The following is a 21,724-nucleotide window of genomic DNA, read 5'->3' as shown; positions in this document are numbered from 1 at the left end:
TTAACAATAGCAGTAATCTCTTCATAGCCCCTAGGCAGCCTATACTGTTTGACATTAACAATACAGTGGGGTGTGGGTAAACGGACATGCATGGCCTACCAACATTGGTGTCACCATTCTGGTGTGAAGGCGACACTCTCCAGGGTGGTGGTCAAATCTAGGTCTTGTAAAACATCAACACCTAGGATATATTCTGGTACCAGGGAAATGTATACGTGGAACAGTCAGGTTGGCAAACAGACAATTTAGAAATATAATCTGATTTGTCTTATTTGAATAGTTTGACCCCCATGTCTGTCTGTAGCCCATATTTCTCCCTGAAATTTAGAGGGTTTGCCATACAGCAAGGTACACTCAGCTCTAGTATCTACCAATGCTAAGACTGTTTGTTTATGTGGGACCAATAAACTGTCAATTCTACATGAAGCCTCCAGTCACTCCCACACTGCATGCACTACAGGGAAACGTTGGCCCTACACCTAGTTCCTCAGTGAGAGGACAATCCACCCCTGGTATTCTACTTTTAGTGGGGGACACTGGGATGCATTGCCACATGTTTATTGTCAGTAGAAAGAGGAGTAATTTGTTTGTCTTCTGCTAGGGACTTCCACAAAGATGACAGGACTGAATTAGGTTTTCTGTTCTTTGGTTTTGCTGTTGTTGCTGTTGTTGTCATTGTTTTATCACTGTTTTCTTTTGGAGTCCCTGCTAACATTAAATCCTGCCAAAGTTGTTTATGTGATACCTGGGTTGGTCCTTTCCCTGCTTATTCTCCACCCTTTGTTTGTTTATTTTTGTCTACTTTTCTATTTCCTCCATGGAGGACTCTTTCTGTTTCACTGAGATCTGCTATAATGGCAGCTACCAGAGCTATCACTTTACTGAATATAGGTGCCAGAACTGATACTAAGGTGTCATACCAAACTCCAGGAGCAGACTGTAAGATGCAGCCCTTCATACCTGAGATAAATTATTCTTCATCTGGCCCCATAAAGTTGTCTGGATATATAGCATGTCTCATTCCCAGTTCTCTAATGATGTCTTGTAGTTCTTCCATGGAGTTCCAGTGTAATGGAGGAGATGGGACATCTCCTTTGTTAGGCCAGGGCAGCTTTACCCCAGCCCTAATCCAAGTAACCAAGTCAGCCACCATCCTCAGTTCCCTCCCATTCCAGCAGCATATAACCTTTGTCTCAGGGCTGGCTGTGCTGTCACCAAATCCAGTTTAGATATCTCCAGGCCATTTAGCATGATACTATCTGTTCCTCTGTCCCACAGGCAGAGTAACCATGCAGTTACTCCTTTCCTGGTCTTTTGTTTGAACCTGGCTGTCAACTCAACTACTTCTGCAGAAGAATACTCCCTCATAGTTATCTTTTGGCTAGTTGGTATCACTTCTTGTTCATCTTTGGGCTCACGGGTTGCCTGAGTCTTTGTTTGAATGAGGGGGCAAGCCCTTAGGTCATCTTCCCCTTCAACAACTATATTTCCCTTCTCAGAGAAATCATTACACCATAGATCCCATCATTTGGGATTCCAATTTTCCTGTGAGATAATGGTCCTCACCCTGTTGGATGGTGCCACCCTTGCATTTTTGCCACTTTGCATACCATGACCTCTAGGTGTTCCTCTTGTTGTTGTACCTTTTTGGCTAGTAGGTCTGAATTAGAGAAACAAACACTCTTAGATCCTTTTCTAATGCCAGGGCCTCTTTAGTTTTCCCCTAGTTCCTGCCTGAGTCGGAGTTCTTTTTCTGCACTCAGTCACAGGGCCCAAAGCAGCAGCCATACTACTGCGGCTATAACATGTTCAATTTCCTACCTTAGCTTCTCTTTACCTACTGCTTTGGTTAGAATCTCCAGTAACCCTTATAGCGTTTTGGGGGTGTCCCTGTACTCACACACTAGTCTGAAGCGTTCCAAAAACTTGGCTAAGTCTACCCACATGGAAGAGGCTGGCCATCCTGGGATTTCCCCCACTGACAACAGGCTGCCTCCCAACATGGTCCCCTTACCCATGCCTATTTCATTTTTGGTCTCCTGGCTGGCTCGCCAATTCTTTGAAGACAGGGTTACTGAATAAATCCCCTGAACTGAGAAGAAACTTTGAGACTGAAAAACAAAGCAGGCAACTCCATAAAGTGCAATTATGAAGTTTATTGTGGGTAGGTTACATACAGGTAGGATCGGGCAGATTTCAATCCGGAATCATTCACAGCTGCACTATACACCTCCAAATGTGGTACAGGATTATTTAAAGGGGCCAAAGCTAAGGATAGAATCTGACTACTGTTACCAAGCCAGATTCATTTGCCTGTATGCAGCAAGCCGAACGCTGAGATGCCAAGCTTTGTAGTAGAGAAAAGCTTTACTCACAAGGCAGCCAAACAAGGAGATGAATCTCAAATCCACCTCCCAAAGATAGGTTTTAGGAATATTTATGGGATAAAGAGGCAGGATGGTCTGAGGCATGGGGAAAGGTGATTGGAAATAAGAAAAGCGAGGTAATCAGTGATCTGTGCAAGTGTAGTCAAGCTTCATGGTTCTTCATAGGACACATGTTCAAAAACTGGCAGTGTTAGCATGTTCTGAGGGTGGAGTTTTGGGCCTTCTGATGTTAAAAGGTCATCATGCAGGTCCAGTTAGATTGTCAGTAGTCTCAACCGGTCTGAATCGGGCAAGAACTAGCTCCAAGTTCCTGAAAAACAACTTAAGCAACCATTACTACAGTGACCCATATGTCAGGGATGTTATATATAAGGAAGCTAGTGGGAGTTTAGTTTAAAATCAACTAAAAGCAAACTAAAAGCAAGTGAGGCAGGTTAAATTTGGTGGGCCTACTCAGGTTAGCCCTCCGTTTCACTACTAAGGGATAAGCACGTCCATGCCAACAGGAACCAGGGTTTTTTCTCTCCCCAGGGGTCTCAGGACTATTATTCCTCACAAATCATTAACCATCTGCGTCAGCAAAAGGCATTCTTCGAATTTTCATATCAGATGAAGGCAAGGGTAAAAGCTGATAGAGAACTTCTCTGGCGCTCGTGCATTCCTTCTGAGTAGGCTAAAGCTCCATCACAGAGAAAGGGGAGGAGGGTAGGACTGTGGGCCTATGATGGAACTGAAAAAATGGAGTCAGTGTGGTTCAGCCATACAGCACCTTTGGCTAACTTAATGTAAAGTGTCAGTGCCAGGCATCCCTGGTGGCGCAGTGGTTGAGAGTCCGCCTGCTGATGCAGGGGACACGGGTTCGTGCCCCGATCCAGGAAGATCCTACATGTCGTGGAGCGGCTGGGCCCGTGAGCCATGGCCGCTGAGCCTGCACATCTGGAGCCTGAGCTCCGCAATGGGAGAGGCCACAATAGTGAGAGGCCCGCGTACCGCAAAAAAAAAAAAAAAAAGTCAGTGCCATTTTGATGTTTGATCCTTTGTCTCAAAGTTGTACATAACTGTGCCTTCCATTTCTAACAGATGGAACAGTCCTCAGAGTTTTCCAAAACACTGTCTTTCAGATTATAATCCTCAAGTTGGCTCAAATAAAATTTTCTATTTCTTCTTTAGATCGACTATTGATTAACTTTTCCTTGACAGGAGGAACGGTAGAGCACAGGCGCGACCAACGTAACAGGCGCGAGAGGAGTGCTCTGGCACGACCCCAGCCTTCTCCGCTCCTCCCTCCCAGTTACTCCTTGTGGAGATCGCCAACCAACCAGAGACCAGGACCAACCCCAATCCCCCTCCTCCCCTTACGTTGGGACTGGAGAGCGCAGGCGAGAACGAGATGGACGGAGGGGCGCGAAGCGAGGTGCGCAGGCGCTGCAAGTCTCCGATGAGGCGCGGGCCTGAGTGGGACGTCGGCGCGCAAGCGCAGCAGGTCCCTTCAAAAGAGGCACGCTCCTCCACCGGACTCAGCACGCAGGCGTGGACTCTTCCCCGCTAAGGGTTCGCGCAGGCAGGGTATTAGTGCGCAGGCGTCCCGCCAGGGGGCGGAGCCCGAGAGTTGGGCGGCGGATATCCGGTTCCTGGAGCAACGAACGGCGGCGGCTGCGGCGGCGGCGGCGGCGGCGACGGCGACGACAGCTACAGCTTCGGAGGAAGCGGCTGTGGAGGAGGAAGCGGCTGCGGAGGAGGAAGAAGAGGAGCTGGTCAAGGCGAGAGCCACAGGCGGGACCCTCGCCATGGGTCAGCGGACCTAGAGCGGTGGAAGGTACCGGCCGGGAGCCGAGCTGGTGAGACAGTCGTGGGGGTGGAAATGGAGACCGCTCAGGCGGAGAATGGGGAAGAATTGAGGCTCAGAACGCTGACGGAGAGCAGTGAAGGGCCCTCAGGCCGATGAGTGGGAGGAATGGCGGCGTCGGAATATTGAAGGGGAGTAATGGGGGAATTTAGGGGAAGGACGGGGAGGAATGGGCTCAGAAGACTGACAGGTGGAAGTGTCGGGATCTTGGACGAGGACGGAGAGGAATAGGGGAGGATCCGAACGCTGAGGGCAGATATCGGGGCCTCTCAGGTTAAGGAGAGAGAAATGGGGGTCCAGAACGCTCAAGGGGAGAAATTAGGGGCTCTCAGGCTGATGACGGGGAGAAATGCGTTGGAATGCTGAAAGGGAGGCACGGGGGTCTCATATGGAGGACGATGAAAAATAGGGGGTCAGAGCGCTGACAGTTAGGGATGGCATGATCCTGGCCCAAGAGGAGAGGAATGGGGTGGGGGGGTTCAAACGCGGAAGGGAGAAATCAGGGTGTCTAAAGCTGATGGGAGGATGAGGACGCTGAAGGGAACTTTTTAGCTGCAGAAGAGCGGAATAGGGAGGTTTGGGGGCTTGGGAAGAAATTGTGGCTTAGAGCACCGACAGAGGGAAAATAAGGTGGGCGAGGTTGTCAACGATATGGAGGAGCTGGGGGCTCTGTGGCAGAGGACACAGAGGAAGTCGAGGCAGTAATACTGAGGTAGCAGGATAAGAGGACAGCAGACAGGGAAGGAATGGGAGAGTTAAAAGACTGAAAGAGAGAGATTAGTGACTCCTGGGTCAAGGAAGGGAATGAATGGGAGGTTAGGATACTGAGGGAGAGTTTGGGACCTGGGTCTGGGGACGAGTCATATGGGGGCCTCTTGCGCTGAGGATGGGAGGATTGAGGTCTCTCAAGCTGAGGCTGGGGGGGAATTGGGGATTAGGACGCTGAGAGTGAGGAATGCATTGAGGATGGAGACCCTTAGGTTGAGGATGGGGCTACCCGGTCAAGAAGTGGGGGGAATGACAAGCTCCTGGGCCCAGGACAGGGAAGAATGGAGTGGGGATGGGGTTTTTTCTCTTTCTTACACTGGCCAGTTGCTTGTGGCAGGTCCTAGATCTTAAACAAGCATTAATAGATCCGTGGGTTTGTGCGGCCTGGGGCACAACATGTTCCTCCCTAGAGCCTCAGTTTCTCCCACTGCCCCCTCCATGTTGCAGGCCGCTGCTCCTTCTTGTGGCCCCATGGCTGAGGACTGGCTGGACTGCCCGGCCCTGGGCCCTGGCTGGAAGCGCCGTGAGGTCTTTCGCAAGTCAGGTGCCACCTGTGGACGCTCAGACACCTATTACCAGAGGTACTGGGTGGGTTGTGGACAGAGTCAGGGGTTAGCGCTGAGCCTGGTTAGGCAGGGTGAAATCAGGGGGTGGGGTTAAATTATGCATATACAGTTGGTCCTTATTATTTGCAGATTCCATATTTGCAAATTTGCTTACTAAAATTTGTTTGTACCGCCAAAGTCATACTCACTGTGCTTTCATGGTCATTTGTGGATATGCACAGAGCAGCGAAAAATAAGTCGCCTGATGCATGTGTTCCCAGCCGAGGTTGTACGAGGCTTTCTTATTTTAGCTCTTGTACTGTAAACAAGTATCCTTTTTGAGGTCTATTTAGTGTCTGTTTTTTGCATTTTTGTACTTTTTAATGGTGATTTTGCTGTTTGTAGTTGCTCCCAAGTGTAGTGTTGAAGTGCTGTCCAGTGTTCTAAGTGCAAGAAGTCGGGGATGTGCAATATGCAGAAAATACATATTAAATAAGTTTTGTTCAGGCATGAGTTGCAGTGCTGTTGGCTGTGAGTTCAATGTTAATAAATCAAAAAGGCAGTATATCTAGAAAAAGAAGAGGAAATTTGCCAATTAGTACATGAGGCTGCTCCAGAAAGTGCTAAAGTAACATCTATAGTATCTGATGAAGCTAAGGAAAAGGTGTTAAAGTGGCTAAATTCGCGGAACCATGAGATGATGATTAAAGTGTAGTGGACAGCATTGTGAGGCTGAAAGCAAAGGACATTGACAGTCATGTTACCCAGGGTTATGAAAATGTTAAGCCTGTCTCAGCTAGTGCTGGCTGGCTCACACGTTTCAGAAGGTGATACATCGTGAAAAGTGTTAAATCTGCAAGTGAGGCAGGTTCTGCAGGTAAGAGACTGTGGAGGAATTTAAAAAACACCTGATAAGTGTTATACGGGAAAAGGGTTATGTAGAAGAGTAGGTTTTCAGTGCTGATGAGACTGGCTTGTTTTACATCGACAAAGGAACCTATATAACACAGATGGCTTCCAAAGCTCCTGGCTTTAAATCATTCAAAGGCCATGCAGTTAATTATTTGTAAGAGGACTGTATTAAGCAGGGTGTCTTTAAACAGAAACACACATAAAACAAGGTTACATACTGATCAGCTGACAAAATGTGACCAGAGGCTTACAGGAACCTAACCTGTCGTTCCATTAGGAGCAGTGGTCCTGTACTCACTAATTCAGTGTTCAAGGTGACTTTATAGAACAGATTACTGTGAATAATGAGAATTGACTGTAAATACATGAAAATACATTTTTATAAACCAGTTACATTTAAGGATTTAAGGTCTTTTAGAATATGTTAGTGATACAGTTATTAAATTTCTTAAACTTTTTTTGTATGTAAGTTGTTGTTTCCTTGGAGGAATATAGTAAAATTGTACCTACAATTACACTTATTTATATGTTTATAAATAAACGTATGGTATTTTTAAAATGTTTATATTAAATGTTTATATGTTTGTTTATATTAGTTGTACGTTTATCCACATATTTACAATTTTCATAAAACTTTCAAAATTTATAAATATAAGTGCAATGATCAAGAACTGAAAAGGCCAGAGATTTTACCCTAATTAAGGCAAGATAGCAAGTGAATGTGTCGCGGTTCTGTGGATGCTAGTAGGAGACAGGAGGCTTCTGGTTCAGAGATGAAAGACAGTTTATTACTCACAGCATTAGCAGTATCCAGTATGTCATCGTTATTGTGCCAGTTCACCAAATGCCAGTTCCCACAGGGTGACATGAAGAGAGTAGTTAATTAGCACCTACACACGCACTGTGTTGTGTTGTAGGAGAGGAACCTTGAGCTTAAGGAATCCAGTCTTTTATAACGTTAGGACAGTAAGGATGCCTTCCCTTTGCTCTGGAAGGACACCCTATCTCTTGTCTTCCAAGGCTGATGCTGTACACATATCCTTGAAAAGATAGTTCATAACAAAGGATAGTCAATGCTGCTCTTGAAAGACATGTAGAAATGTGAGAGACCTGTGGAATATTGTCTCCCAACATCAGTTACTTATACTTTGTTTTGTATGTAGTTGCATTTATTTGTTTACATATGTATTTGTATGTATATCTATATGTACACTTACATGTGTACACTTGACCCTTGAACAATGTAGGGATTAGGGGTGCCAATCCCCTGTGCAGTCGAAAATCCACATATAACTTTTGATTCCTTAAAAAGTTAACTACTGGGGACTTCCCTGGCGGTCCAGTGGTTAAGACTGTGCACTTCCACTGCAGGGGCATGGGTTCAATCCCTGGTGGGGGAACTAAGATCCTGAGTGTCACGTGGCGCGGCAAAAAAAACAAACACACAAAAAAATTAACCACTAATAGCCTACTGTTGACTGGAAGCCTTACCGATAACATAAATAGTTAACACGTATTTTGTATGTTGTATATATTATATACTGTATTCTTACAGTAAAATAAGCTAGAGAAGAGATTAAGAAAATCATAAGGGAGTTCCCTGGTGGCCTAGTGGTTAGGATTCTGGGCTTCCACTGCTGTGGCCCGGGTTCAATCCCTGGTCAGGGAACTGAGATCCTGCAAGCCGTGCAGTGCAGCCAAAAAAAAAAGAAAATCATAAGGAAGAAAAAGTTCATTTACAGTACTGTACTGTATTTATCAATACCATAAGTTTACATCATCTGTTTACAAGATGAATTGCTTGTATGTCAATACCTACATCAATATTGTCTTATATGATACAAAACATTGTAGATATTATACATATTACTAATACCAGACATCAAAAATGAAAAGATAATTGAAAAACTTACGTTTATTTACAGGTATAACAATTCATGCATTGATAACTAAGAAGGAGCAATATGATTGCTTTATGGTAGGGTACGATAATTGATACGATTGCTTCATGGATTGCTTCATGGTAGCCTCACCTGTACACTAATGAATGAATTGTAAAATTTTTATGGCATACAGTATTATAATCATATTCATAATACAGTATTGGGAACATTGTTACATTTTTAAAAACCACTTACCTGTGACGATAGGCAGTTTCCCTGATTGCCAGAGAGAGAGGCATACCATATGGTAATGTAATTCTTTGAAAGCAAAGTTATAAAACAGTAAGAAAACTAACATGTTAAGTTTGTATTAAATATCACTCACCTTATGCCTGTGTAAGTATAGGCAATCCATTTCAAGTCTCGCACAGATGAGTACGTGGGAGATGAAACGTCTCATACAGTTCTTGCCGTACAGTTGTTAGGTTTTCACACAAAGATACTCACGCACAAACACGATAGGTAAGTATTAACTGTACAGCCTGATGATTATTTACTGTTCGTTAAGTGGAAGTGGATCATCATAAAGGTCTTCATCTTTGTTGTCTTCACGTTGATTAGGCTGAGGAGGAAGAGAAAGAGGAGGGGTTTGGTCTTGCTGAGGAGGGCGGCAGAGGCAGAAGGAGAGGAGGTGGAAGGGAAGGCAGGAGGGCCAGAACACTCGGTGTAACTTTACAGAAGTACATGGTAATTTCTTGTCTGACCTTTTTGCTTTTTCACTTTTCCAAAAATGTTTCTACACAGTACCAATCTTTCTTCCACTGTTTGCTTTAGTTTGTGTCCATATCATATAAGGGTCCGTGTTGTAAAATAAGTCAAAGAATTCTTGAATATCGGAACCCTTCTGCTACATTGTCTAATGTCAGTTTTTTTCTGGCACTCCTTTTTCTTCGTCTTCTTCCTCATCATCTGGCACTGGTTCGGCAGCGTTCATCTCCATCAAGTCGTCTTGTGTTAATTCCTCTGGTGTGGTGTCTGATAGCTCTTGAATCCAAGATCCATGTCTTGAAACCCTTCATCCCCTCCCCCCTTTTTGCCATATCCACAATCTCTTTCATGATATCCTTGATTGACTTGGTCGTAAATTCTGGGATGTCATGCACAACATCTGGACACAGTTTTCTCCAGCAGCAGTTATTGTTTTGGGCTTGATGACTTTCACAGCCTTTTCTATAACGATGGCGTCTTCAGTGGTGTAATTTTTCCAGACTTTCATGATGTTCTGTCTATGAAGGTTCTCTTCCATAGTGTTGACAGTCTTTTCTATAGAGTACTGTGTGTAATGAGCCTTAAAGGTCCTTATGACCCCCTGATCTAGAGGCTGAATTAGAGACATTGTGTTTGGGGGCAGGTGGACCACTTCGACGCCTTTGGTGTTGAATTCATGGGGTTCTGGGTGGGCAGGGGTGTGGTCCAATATCAAAAGAACTTTAAAGGCTGTCCCTTACTGGCAGGGTACTTCCTGACTTCAGGGACAGAGCATCAATGGAACCAATAAAAAAAAGGGTTCTCGCTGTCCAGGTCTTCTTGTACAACCAAAAGACTGGCAGCTGGGGTCTGTCTTTTCCCTTCAGGGCTCTAGGGTTAGCAACTTTATAGATAAGGGCAGTACTGAACATAAACCTGACTGCATTTGCACAAAGCAGTAGGGTTAGCCCGTCCCTTCCAGCTTTAAATCGTGTTGCTCACTTCTCTTTCTTACTAATATATGTCGTTTCTGGCATTTTTTTTTGCAGAATAGGGCACTTTGATCTGCATTAAAAACTTGTTCAGGCAGGTATCCTTTCTCCTCAATGATTTTCTTAATGGCGTCTGGGAACTTGTCTGCTGCCCCTTGGTTGGCAGAACCTGCTTCTCCTGTTATCTTGACACTTTCAAAGCCAAACACCTCTTTCTACAATTATCAGACCATCCTTTGCTGGCATTAGATTCTCTGGCTTTAGAGACTTCACCTTCCTTTTGCTTTAAGCTGTCATTACAGTGACTTCATTTTTTCTTGAATTATATTGGAATTTATAGGTGTGGCTTTCTTATAGCAATCCTGCATCCACATAAGAGCTGCACTTTCAGTGCGAGATAAAAAGGTGTTTTGCAAAAAATACAAGGTTTTCGAGCTGCTGGTGTAGCTGCAGCGATAGATTCATGAATTTCCTTTTTTTTTTTTTACAATAGTCCTTACAACTGGATTCATTAATCTTGAATTGGAGGGCAGCCACCTGCAGATCTCAGTCTATGGTACATGTCAAGCAACTCTGCTTTTTCTTGTAATGTCACGACTTTTTTCTGCTTCTTGGGAGCACTTCCAGCATAACTAGTTACACTCTGTTATGGGTCCCATGATGTTATTCAGGGTTTACGGTATTGAGCTAAACGCGATGAAAATGACATGAGAACCACCGCAAGGGGTCACTTTCTACTGTGACGTGCAGTTTACTGGAGAAGCAGCCTGCTCACTCGGAGATGATTAGCCTTCCATGGCATTTTAAGCAGATACTCGCAACACTTGAGCTCACTGCAGTAGCAACAGGAGGTGGCTGTTAGATGATTATAGTAGTACAATATGTACTCTAGTTAATTTTATGCAGTTATGGTATAATACTGCATCTTTATGTTTGTTTACATTTCTCTTGACTGCGAATGGTACCACATACAGTCTTTAAGTGTGTGATAAATAAGTTTTGATGTTTAAACTTTTATAATAGATTTATGTATATTTTACGGTGGTAAAAGATGAAATAGACTAGTACTACATATATTTTATGCGTTCATGACACACCTTTTTCTTAATTTTTTCAATATTTCTAGGCTACGTGGTTCATTGAGTCTTTTTAAATAGTCACAAATCTCCAAAAAATTTTCCAGTATATTTATTGAACAAAATCTATGTATAAGTGGACCTGCGCAGTTTAAACCTGTGTTGTTCAAGGGCCAGCTATATTTAAAACATTTGTTTGTGTCTTATATAAGTTTTCTTTGTCTATGTATTTAGTATGTAATGCTAACACAGTTACATTATTCAGTGTATTTGTGCTCCTATTTGTGTTTATTTTCACTTACATAGAATACCACTAGTAGCACACGTTATAAATACATGCACATCTGTTTACATTTATATTACTTATTACTGTTTGTATACTTGCTGGTATTTATACACCTTTTGTCTTCCTGCCGTTCAGGATTATTTGGGGTAGTTACTTGGTCGGGGCTCGTAGGCTGATCCCAGGCTGCCTCCTGTATCCCACCAGCTCTGCAGGCCTATTCACCAGCCCAGTGGGAGGGTTGTGGGGGTGGAGTGGCAGTGGTTCCACCTAGGTACCAACCCGTCCTGGCCCACCCCCAGCCCCACAGGAGACAGGATCCGAAGCAAAGTTGAGCTGACCCGATACCTGGGCCCTGCGTGCGATCTCACCCTCTTCGACTTCAAACAAGGCATCCTGTGCTATCCAGCCCCCAAGGTACTGTACAGTGTGGGATACCCAGGCAGGAGTGGCTGAGCCACCTAACACCCACCCGCTGACTTACATCTTCCTGCCCTTGCTCTTATCTCCAGGCCCATTCCTTGGCCATCCCCAGCAGGAAGAGGAAGAAGCCTTCGAAGCCAGCCAAGGCTCAGAAACGTCAGGTTGGACCTTCGAAGAGTGAAGTGAGGAAGGAGGCCCCAAGGGATGAGACCAAGGCTGATGCTGGCACAGTCCCAGCCTCACTTCCTGCGCCTGGGTGAGTGTCAGCCTCAAGTGAGCCCGGTCCACGAGGGCTGTGGTTGGGGGTGCACTCGGCCCCACGCCCATGTTTCCTGTCCCAGGTGCTGTGAGAACTGTGGAATCAGCTTTTCAGGGGATGGAACCCGACGGCAGCGGCTCAAGACTCTGTGCAAGGACTGCCGAGGTGAGTGGCCCCTGGGGCACTGGGAGGTAGAGCCGGAGCAGGCTTGGCGTCAATCTAGGACACAGGTGTCTGGCTGGAGATTGAATGGTAGATGTCAGGATGGAGGCAGTCATGAGGTCAGGTATCTGATGCTCCCTTCACATTTCTGTTCTACTCCCTCCCTCCCTACAGCACAGAGAATTGCTTTCAACCGAGAGCAGAGGATGTTTAAGGTAAGCACGACCTGCTTCCTCCTCACAAGTGTGCGGTGGGAGCAGGATGTGATAGGGGCTGGTGAGAGTCCGAAGGAACAGTGATGGATCCACCGGGTGTCAGAGTCATTTTGTAGGGAGCTAGCTACAGTCAGCTGACAGTAATGGGAGTTAATCAGTAGACACAGTGACGAGGTTCACAGGGGAACAGTAGACATCGTTATGGCCTCAGTGATGGTGGCTAATCAGTAGTCATCAGACAGTGAGTGATGAGACAAATGGGGGACGAGCAGACATGATGGGGGCCAGTGTGGGGTCAGTAGACACACGAGGGGCAGTGCTCCTGGAGCCACTCTGCCTGGACCTGTGACCTTGCCCCGCCCATTCCTGGCAGCGTGTGGGCTGCGGGGAGTGTGCGGCCTGCCAGGTAACAGAAGACTGTGGGGCCTGCTCCACCTGCCTTCTGCAGTTGCCCCATGATGTGGCCTCGGGGCTGTTCTGCAAGTGTGAGCGAAGACGGTGCCTCCGGATTGTGGAAAGGGTGAGTCGGGCAGGTGGGGTGGGCCTGAGGCTCACCTGCACTCCTGACCCTCATAGCCCTGGCCCCATGCGTCACACCTCCGGCCCCCCACAGAGCCGAGGGTGTGGAGTGTGCCGGGGCTGTCAGACCCGAGAGGACTGTGGCCGTTGTCGAGTCTGCCTTCGCCCTCCCCGCCCTGGTCTCAGGCGCCAGTGGAGGTGCGTCCAGCGGCGTTGCCTGCGGGTGAGTCAGGCTGGAGGGTCCGGCGCTGGTGGGCCGCGGCAGAGCTCATTGTACTGTTACAGCTGCCGCTGCTTTGTCCCAACCTGGCCTTGCCCACCTCATGTCTTCTTTTCTCCCCCGTCCCGTGCTCACCTCCTCGGCCCCGCCTGCCCCTGTCTGCCAGCACCTTGCACACCGCCTCCGCCGCCACCATCAGCGATGTCAACGACGCCCTCCCCTAGCTGTGGCTCCCCCTGCTGTGAGTGCCCCGGCCCACCCTCTGTCTGCCTGTCCCACATGCATGCTTCCTGCACACCTCGGGGTAAGCAGGTGGTCCTGTGTCTACCTGGTGCCACCAAGCCTAAACTGTCCTTCTGGCTTTCTCTCAGGGTAAACACGGCCGCCGCAGGGGAGGCTGCGACTCCAAGGTGGCTCCCCGGCGGCGCCCCCCCCGAACCCAGCCACTGCCTGCACTTCCGCCCTCGCAGCCTCCAGAGTCTCCAGAGCTGGTGAGGCCCTGGTGGGCAGGGGGAAGGCACAACCGTAACCTCACCCACTACCTGCCCTGACCCCACCCCATTTGCCTCTGCAGCACCCCAGAGCCCTGGCCCCCTCGCCACCTGCTGAATTCATCTATTACTGTGTAGACGAGGACGAGCTAGTGAGTGGCCTCACCCTACCTGGACAAGCCTAGACTCTCCCAGGGCACTTGGTTAACCCCAAAGAAGCAGATGCTGCCATGGGCCTAATAAGGGAATAGTAAGGCACAGTGATGGGTGCTAGTGTGGGATGAACAGACAGTGGGGTAGGCACTAATATGGGATCAACAGGTGCATTGACAGCACCTAATGTCGGATGAACCAGCACTCTAGTGGGACTAATAGAGGAACAGCTGGCATGGTGACTGAAGTTCACGCAGGATGAGCAGATGTTGCAGGTGCAGTGATGGGAGCTAAAAGAGTGTCAGCAAAATCCTGCTGGAGATGGGGGTCAAAGACATTGTCTTGGTAGCTAGTGGGAGACTAGCAGATAGAACGATGGATACCGTGCTGGGGCAGCCACAGTCCTCGTGGTATCAGGGGCCATCCGGTACAGTGATACTGCCTGGTGCTCGACTAGCAGACACTGAGGTGTGACTAGTGGGGAGTCAGGCTAAGACCAGTGTCCAGCCAGTTCCGTCCAGTGGGGCTAGTGGAGGAGTAACAGGAGCAGCATTGTAACTGTCCTAGTGACAGCATCCCCTGTCCCTCTGCTCCCCAGCAGCCTTACACGAACCGTCGGCAGAACCGCAAGTGTGGGGCCTGTGCGGCCTGCCTGCGGCGGATGGACTGTGGCCACTGCGACTTCTGCTGTGATAAGCCCAAATTCGGGGGCAGCAACCAGAAGCGCCAGAAGTGTCGTTGGCGCCAGTGCCTGCAGTTTGCCATGGTGGGTGCAGCAGGATGGGTCAGGTGGGTGGGACGATCAGTGCCAGGCCCCCCGGTGCCTGAGAGGGATGGGCCGGCCTGGTAGGTGGGTGGGGACCGGCCAGATGGGTCCTGCAGCTTCAGAGTGGTGGGTGGGGCAAGGGGTTCGGCCAGCAATTAGCAGACATTGTGCTGAGATAAATGAAGAATCTGGGTGGCACTGGCATTGCCAACAGGAGACTAGCAGGCTTGGTGACGAGGGGCTCATACCTGAGGAGACTCTGTGCTGGGATTAACGGGGGTGGGGGAAGCGGAGTCACAGGCACATTGATCGGGGCAGGGTAGTGTGGTTGGCCATTGTACCCAGCGGCCATAACACCCCATCTCTCCTCACAGAAGCGGCTGCTGCCAAGTGTCTGGGCAGGTTCCGAGGATGGTGCCGGGCCACCTGCACCTTACCCGCGTCGAAAGAGGCCTGGCTCTGCTCGAAGGCCCCGTCTGGGTCAGACCCCGAAGCCTCCCTTGGCCACGCCCATGGCCCAGCCAGACCGTGCCCACACTCCAGTGAAGCAGGAAGCAGGCAGTGGATTTGTGCTGCCCCCGCCTGGCACCGACCTCGTGTTCTTACGGGAGGGTGCAAGCAGTCCCGTGCAGGTGCCTGGCCCAGCTCCAGCCTCCACAGCGGCTCTGTTACAGGTGAGGGTCCCACCTTATCCTGCCCTTCCCGACCCCACCCAGCCTCGTGTGGGGAAGCTGGGACCAAGTCTGCTGCCATCCTCCTTCACGCAGGAGGCCCAGTGCCCTGGCCTGAGTTGGGTCGTGGCCTTACCCCAGGTGAAGCAAGAGAAGGCGGATGCCCAGGAAGACTGGACACCGGGCACAGCCATCCTGACTTCTCCTGTATTGCTGCCTGGCTGCCCCAGCAAGGTGGGGGTCAGTGGTGGGTGGTCTGTGAGCAGAGTGACGGTGAGCCATGATGGTGGTTCTGAGAGCAAAGTAACAGTGTGCTGATGACAGCCTCTCACAGAATCATCCCGCCTGTCTGACAGGTGCCCCACCCTCCCCAGGCAACTAGTTTTGCCTGCTTTGCTGCCCAGCTAACAGAAGAATGGAAATCTGTGAGGAATGGGAAAGGTTTGTAGGCAGAGAGATGGTTTTTCTGTGCTCAAGTGTGACAGAAGTGGGATTGTCAGCACAGTGACATGTTGGCTGATAGAGACACTTTCCTCAGGCCAGCCCTACCCTTCTGACAACTGCCCGTTTTCCACCTCCCCCAGGCAGTAGACCCAGGCCTGACACCTGTGAAGCAAGAGCCACCTGACCCTGAGGAGGACAAGGAGGATGAGAACAAGGATGACCCCACCGCTGACTTGGCCCCAGAGGAGGAGGCAGGAGGGGCTGGCACGCCCGTGGTCAGTGCTGGGGGACACCTCACTCTCCTGACTCTGTTTTAGCCCCACCAGCCATGTTGACCCTGGTGTTAATTCTTCCCCAGATCACAGAGATTTTCAGCCTGGGTGGAACCCGCCTCCGGGACACAGCAGTCTGGTTGCCAAGGTGTGCCCTCCACAGGGAGGGGTGGGGATGGGATTGGGTGGGGTGCCTGTCAGATGTGGGCCCTGAGTCTTAAAAGTACACTCAGCATTTTGGCATGGTGTTGTGGGAGGTAAAGGCCCCACACCACTGCTCTTGTCACAGTCAGTGACGGGGTTTGTACAGGACCTTAGAGATTTCTCCTGAGGTCCAGGTCAGGGCTGTTCTTGAGGAGGGTTACGGGAGGTGATGGGGGGAGAGGATTTGGTGACCTGTGATGAGATTTGAAAGAAGAAGAAAAGGAAAGCCTTGTCCCCATATCCCTAAGAAAATCCACAGAGGTCAGGCTTAATATATAAGTTCTTATTCAGAGAATTATCATTCGGGGTCTTGAAGGCCTGTGGAGTCTCCAAAAGATGAATGGGTGGGCTGGGCAATGGTGGGTGGGCAGGAGACCTGGGTCCTAAGATGGCTTTGTGATCTGGGTCCACATACAACTGGAGTATCCTCTGTGGACGGGATTAGGCTGTGTTTCTTCAGCCTTTCCAGAGCCCGTTGAGGTCATTTACTGTTTTAGCTGCTGCACAGGACTGTCCCCACAGGCGTGGCAGTAGAAGGCAGGATAGGTGCCTGTAAGGACTGGGACGGTGGGAGGAGGACAGGGGGATGCTGCCTCCTGCAGAACTGCTGACGGCCCTGAACAGAGCCCCAGACACAGGCAACAAAAACCTGTTGGCCTAAACTCCTGGATTCCTTTGTTCCTGCAAACTAGTGTCTGCAGGCCAGAGACTTCTCCACCTGCACCTGGGCAAGTACTGAGGTACTGATTGCGGCCCTTCTGGGTACACTGCAGAGTGGCAGATACAGTGGTGAATCAATGACCCTGGAAGGCTTATCCTTCAGAAGATACAGGATTTCTGCCGTCAGGGAGCTTATAATCCAACTGGGGAGACTTATTTCCCCTGTGCATGAAGTCATTACATATTACCGGAGAAGGTAATGATGTGCTTGATGTGCTACATTGTCTGTAATGGAAGATTTTAGAAGAGAGAAGGGAAAATTAAGGGGAAATGGAAGAGTAGGGAATGGTTTGTGATGCTCCATTTTGCACATAGGGAACCTCATTCAACATACAGACCTGCTCCCTCTTCTCTAGGTCCAAGGACCTTAAAAAACCTGGAGCTAGAAAGCAGTAGACTGGAGGCTTCTGCAGACTGTAGGACTCAAGGTGATATTTACAGACCGACTTTATGAGAGACAACACTGATCTGCTCAGAGGCTGGACCATAGATGGATTGCCAGGGCTTGTGTGGGAGTCAGTAGGAACTGGGAAAACCTACCACCAAACCAGAGGAGCAGGCCTGTTCAGTACTTTGAGCTTATAGAGGAAGTAAGCAGAAAAGGAAGGAAAAGAGTAGAAAGTTGGTGCACCTGCTCCAACCGGTGCAAATCCCAAGAGCCTGAGAAGTGTGGATATTAAGGATGGGGGAGTTGGGATGGGATGTAATTAAAACCACCTTCAGCCTAAACAAGCCATCATCATAAATAATTTTAAATACATTTGGATGAGACCTGGCCGTGACTCTAAACATTTCCTCAGGGAGACAGCAATTGGGAATGTAATGTGAATAAATGAGGAAAGGAACTGCTATTTGGTGAGTTCCTCCCATGGACCTAGTTTAGTTCTCAGAAACATCTTTCTAGAAAGGCATTGGTTTTGCCCATTTTTGCAGACAGGAGAACTGAGATGCAGAGAAACTACATAACTTGTCCAGTGTCGAACAGCTAATATTGATAGAGCCTAGAATCAGACCCAGGTTGTAAAAGCCTTGTCCTAAGTTAAGCCACTAAACTGTTAACTATAACCTATATCTAATAGTGTGTAATAATGTTATATTAACGCAAGTTTCCAGTGACCTTGAAAACAAGGTGGATTACTCTAAGCTTTATAACAAATCCCTTAGCACTGCTGCCCTTAGGGTGGTTTAGGGAGCACCAGGGCATTGTGGATGGTGCCACCTTATCAGAGCACCCGCGACTCCTGAGACTGGGTTCTTCCCAGGCCTTGGGTGCTGCATAGGATCCCTCAAACCCAAAGGGCATCTTCCCCCATTGGCGCTGCTTGTTACCGTCACTCCCCGTCCTCAGCCAAAGCAGCCTTCAGAAGTAAAGCTCCTGGCCTGGCGCATCATTCCTCACAACTCGAATCCCCTGTCCCTTGGTGACCTTTGTGCTTGGTTTCTGCTCTCAGCCCCTATCTACTAGGTGTCTGAGTTCCTGCTACAAGTCCTGCCTAAGGGCCAGTCTTGGCTCAGCCCTGCCTCACTTTCCAATTCTGCATAAAGTGCCAAGAAGATTAGACCTGTGATTCGTTACTTAGTTAGCTTTACAGTGGCAGGACTGAGTGCATGCCTCCCTCCTTAAATTTTGTAGCCTGTGTGCTTTGCTTGCCTTACTCTAGTCCCAGCCCTGCAGCTTTAGATAATTCAGATGTAGATTAAACTTTTCTCTAGTTTAACTCATTATATAGCCCTCTGCCACCCTCCTCTGCTCCTTCCGTTGCCTCACCCTGCCTACTTCAGCCAGAGGCAAGACTGGATAATTTTATTGATACTGTTTTGCTCCCCCCCCAAGGATCCAACCACTCAACCCTAGTATTCTAGTGGTATTTTGACAGTGATGTCCTAAGTGAAGTTTATTTGAATAGCATTCTGATTCATGAGATAAGAGTTTGGTTATTGTGTGTATGAGGATACAGTCAGAAAAGCAGCATCACTAATATAAAGATTTTATGTGTATATGTACATATAAATATGTATATTAAAAGATTTATTGTAGGGATTTGACCTTATGCAGTTGTGGGAGCTGGTTGAACAGTCTCTGTAAGGCTGTTGTTTTTACATCTAATGCTGGAGCTTGAAGTCTGCAGGGCAGGCAATCGGGAAGGGAAGATGGATGTAAAGAGTGGGAGACCGAGGAGACACTGGCGCCCACGAGCACGAGCTGCAAACCACGCGGATGGCCCGGAACCCATGTCAGCCTCTCACCACCTCCAACTTCGATGATGTGGGTTTCCTGCAGAAGAAGCTGGTGCCCTTCATCACAGAGTTAAATACGCATCTGGGCCAGGAATTAGAGAAGCCGAAGGAAGATCCTGGGGAAGGTGGAGCAGCTGCAGGCCTGGCTGCAGGCCTGACTGCTGCCCCATACCAACGAGGTGAGCCAGCAGATAAATGACATGTGTGAACTGCAACAGTGCCTGGCGCCCCTGCACCAACCTTCCGAGTGTGCTGCTGCTTCACTTCTGCCCTCCAGATATCACGCAAAATGTCTCTTGTGGCCCATCCTAACCGGAAGCGTACGGGGAAGGGAGTACTGGGAAACGTAGCCTAGTCAAGGTGACACGTTACAAAGCCACCCTGCCATGAATCAGCTCCCAAGGGTCTCACTACTCAACTGAGGATAAAGGATAACTTGATAAAGCTGCGTTGCTGAAAATGCAAAGCTGAAGACCATGGATTTCATGGTGACCCCAGCAAGTACAGAAATTCTGTCAAGCCCACCCAGAAAAAACTTGCTGGTCTCGGCTATTTTTGTGTCATTCAAGTATTGAGAACCTGGCCCATGGTAGGCACTGTACTTAATACTGGGATTCAGGAATGAAAAAGATATAGTCCATGCAGTTTTATTAAATACATCAATATGTATTTACAAATGGTGAATGGATTTCCAACTTTATCGTGGAATTTAATGGTGAAAACACAGAATTCAGGAAACTGTTGGGAGGACAGCCCTTGCGTGAACCTTGTTGGGGCACGATAGGCATTGGAAATAATATAAATAGTTTCTATCTCTATGCTGTTCTATTTTAAAATTATTTTTAAATGATTTTTATTGTCCCGTTTACTGATTTATACACTTAGTGTTTCTTTTGGAGAGTCTTGATGGTGCTTAAGTGTTGATTGACTGCCTCTGAGAAAGTGGTATAGTGGGTGGCAAGAGCAAGGTCAGGTTCTGTCCATGGACCTTGGGTGAATCACTTCTCTTAGGCCTCCCAGGAGGTTGAGACTTGGTTGGAAGCCTCGTCTCACCGGGCTTGGCGCCTGGCCCAGCCCCTCCACCCACTGAATAGGCCCGCCAGGGAGCTCCGGCGCCCGGACCGCAGTCCTCCCACCGGGGCTCGGGAGACGCTGCCCCTCACCCGCCTGCCTGGGCGGCCCTGGGGCGTGGGCGTGGCCTCTGCTGGGTCCAGGCTTCTGTTCCCAAGCCGAGCCGTCACGGTGGGAAGCCGAATCCCCTCTTCACAAAGTGGCTCAACAGGTAAAACCGAAGCGGAATTAAGTTACGGGACACGCTCAGGGTGAGGGCGCGGCAAGACGAGCTCAGGACCAACGCTGGGATGTGCAGGGCAGCCGGGTATTGCCAAGGGTCCGCTTCCCCTGTCTGTCGCTGAAAACTCCAGGGTGTAGACCTCGGAGGTTACCGACGGGCGCCCAAGGATCTCAGTGGCTTTTACCAAAACCCGCTCCTAGGCCGAGGGCGTTTTCTTCGCCTCTCTTGCCCAAGGGTGTAGTGTCAGGGTGCTTCCACTCAGACCAGCCGGCGGGCCAGGCATCCGTGGGAATCGAAGATCAAGGAACTGGCCCTCAGGACCGTGTCCAGGGAACGGAGACAACCATCTAATTTCTTTCTTTTTTTGTTTGTTTCAGGCTACGTAAACTCTTAGCAGTAAATGAAAATGAGTATTTTTCCGAACTGCAGTTGAAGGAAGAAGCTTTATAGGACATAAAAGACAAAATGAGAGAATTATTAAAAGAAATTTTGAAAGAGAAGAGAGACACTGTTTTGTGGCTGAAAGCCTGAACCAGCAATTCAGGAAATGGAGTCCAAATCTAGAAACATTACTGCCTACAAAATCCGAAGTGGGCGCATTACAGATGATTAAGCAATGCTAATTTACCGTAAATTGCGGTCTTAAGATGGGGTGCAGAGTACTATTGTACTTTGGTTATTACACGCCAGTGACCGACTAGGTGCTGATGTTTTTGTGTTGTGGTGTTGGTTCTATGTTCACCCCCACTGTAGAAAGAGTACCACAGTGTTATTTGGCTTTTAGGTATTAACTACCGCCTTGCTCTTGACCAGAAGTATAGCTGTGGTCTCCACCTGTGCTGAGGGCCCCTTCTAGGTTTCCTGACCTGTGTTGTTTTCCTGCCTGGGATCTGGAATCTCAGAGCCCGATCACCTGCAATTCTAATCCACATCCTACCCCTGGCCCTAGTTCTTATTGTGCCCAGCCAGGTCGTGTCACTGCTGTACCAGCCCATCTGATTGCCCCCCATCCTAGGGTACCTCAAGTCTAAGCCCCGGTTTCCTGATTTCATTAACAAATTTGTCATTACTGGTTGAGTTGGCTGACAAAACAGGCTCTCTCAGCTTTAATTGTTTAGCTGTAAAATGAGGATAATACCCGCTGTTCCATCAATCTTGTAAGATATTTGTGAGGCTCAGAGGTTTTATGTGTGAAAATAACTTGTAAATTCCTGTAAAGAACTACGCGAATAAG

At 48.4% G+C, this 21,724-nt stretch overlaps 1 protein-coding gene across 27 annotated transcripts; it reads left to right on the top strand.

The window, feature by feature from the left end:
• Nucleotides 1-4,005: 4,005 nt before the first annotated feature.
• Nucleotides 4,006-21,720, top strand: MBD1 (methyl-CpG binding domain protein 1). 27 transcript variants are annotated; one of them, XM_024756758.1, is made up of 18 exons: nucleotides 4,006-4,225; nucleotides 5,449-5,582; nucleotides 11,742-11,856; nucleotides 11,952-12,118; nucleotides 12,204-12,286; nucleotides 12,458-12,498; nucleotides 12,872-13,018; nucleotides 13,112-13,240; nucleotides 13,404-13,478; nucleotides 13,609-13,728; nucleotides 13,812-13,880; nucleotides 14,480-14,647; nucleotides 15,022-15,321; nucleotides 15,415-15,552; nucleotides 15,903-16,037; nucleotides 16,121-16,182; nucleotides 17,315-17,386; nucleotides 19,088-19,221. In XM_024756758.1, exons 2-17 carry the CDS (start codon nucleotides 5,473-5,475, stop codon nucleotides 17,352-17,354), a joined length of 1,899 nt encoding a protein of 632 aa, XP_024612526.1. In that variant the 5' UTR covers nucleotides 4,006-4,225; nucleotides 5,449-5,472; the 3' UTR covers nucleotides 17,355-17,386; nucleotides 19,088-19,221. The 27 variants fall into 27 exon arrangements, 25 of the variants coding, with proteins under 25 accessions (XP_024612526.1, XP_024612525.1, XP_024612521.1 ...); XM_024756757.1 differs by having other exon boundaries at nucleotides 19,081-19,210; XR_003004748.1 differs by lacking the exon at nucleotides 17,315-17,386 and adding an exon at nucleotides 20,868-21,720 and having other exon boundaries at nucleotides 12,872-13,240; nucleotides 19,081-19,375.
• The last annotated feature ends 4 nt before the right edge of the window (nucleotides 21,721-21,724 follow it).

The sequence above is a fragment of the Neophocaena asiaeorientalis genome, unplaced genomic scaffold (assembly GCF_003031525.2).
Source record: "Neophocaena asiaeorientalis asiaeorientalis breed wild unplaced genomic scaffold, Neophocaena_asiaeorientalis_V1.1 scaffold133, whole genome shotgun sequence".
In the NCBI taxonomy this organism is placed as follows: domain Eukaryota; kingdom Metazoa; phylum Chordata; class Mammalia; order Artiodactyla; family Phocoenidae; genus Neophocaena; species Neophocaena asiaeorientalis.
Note: the sequence above shows the minus strand (reverse complement) of the source record. Positions and strands in the feature narration are given on the sequence as shown.

What these genes read in the sequence shown, in the direction of transcription:
- MBD1 (XM_024756744.1), top strand. Translation starts at nt 5,473, where the DNA reads ATGGCTGAGGACTGGCTGGACTGCCCGGCCCTGGGCCCTGGCTGGAAG. An exon ending in TGTGCTATCCAGCCCCCAAG is followed by an intron (nt 11,857 to 11,951) that starts GTACTGTACAGT and finishes TCTTATCTCCAG; the next exon opens with GCCCATTCCTTGGCCATCCC. An exon ending in TAGCTGTGGCTCCCCCTGCT is followed by an intron (nt 13,479 to 13,608) that starts GTGAGTGCCCCG and finishes GCTTTCTCTCAG; the next exon opens with GGTAAACACGGCCGCCGCAG.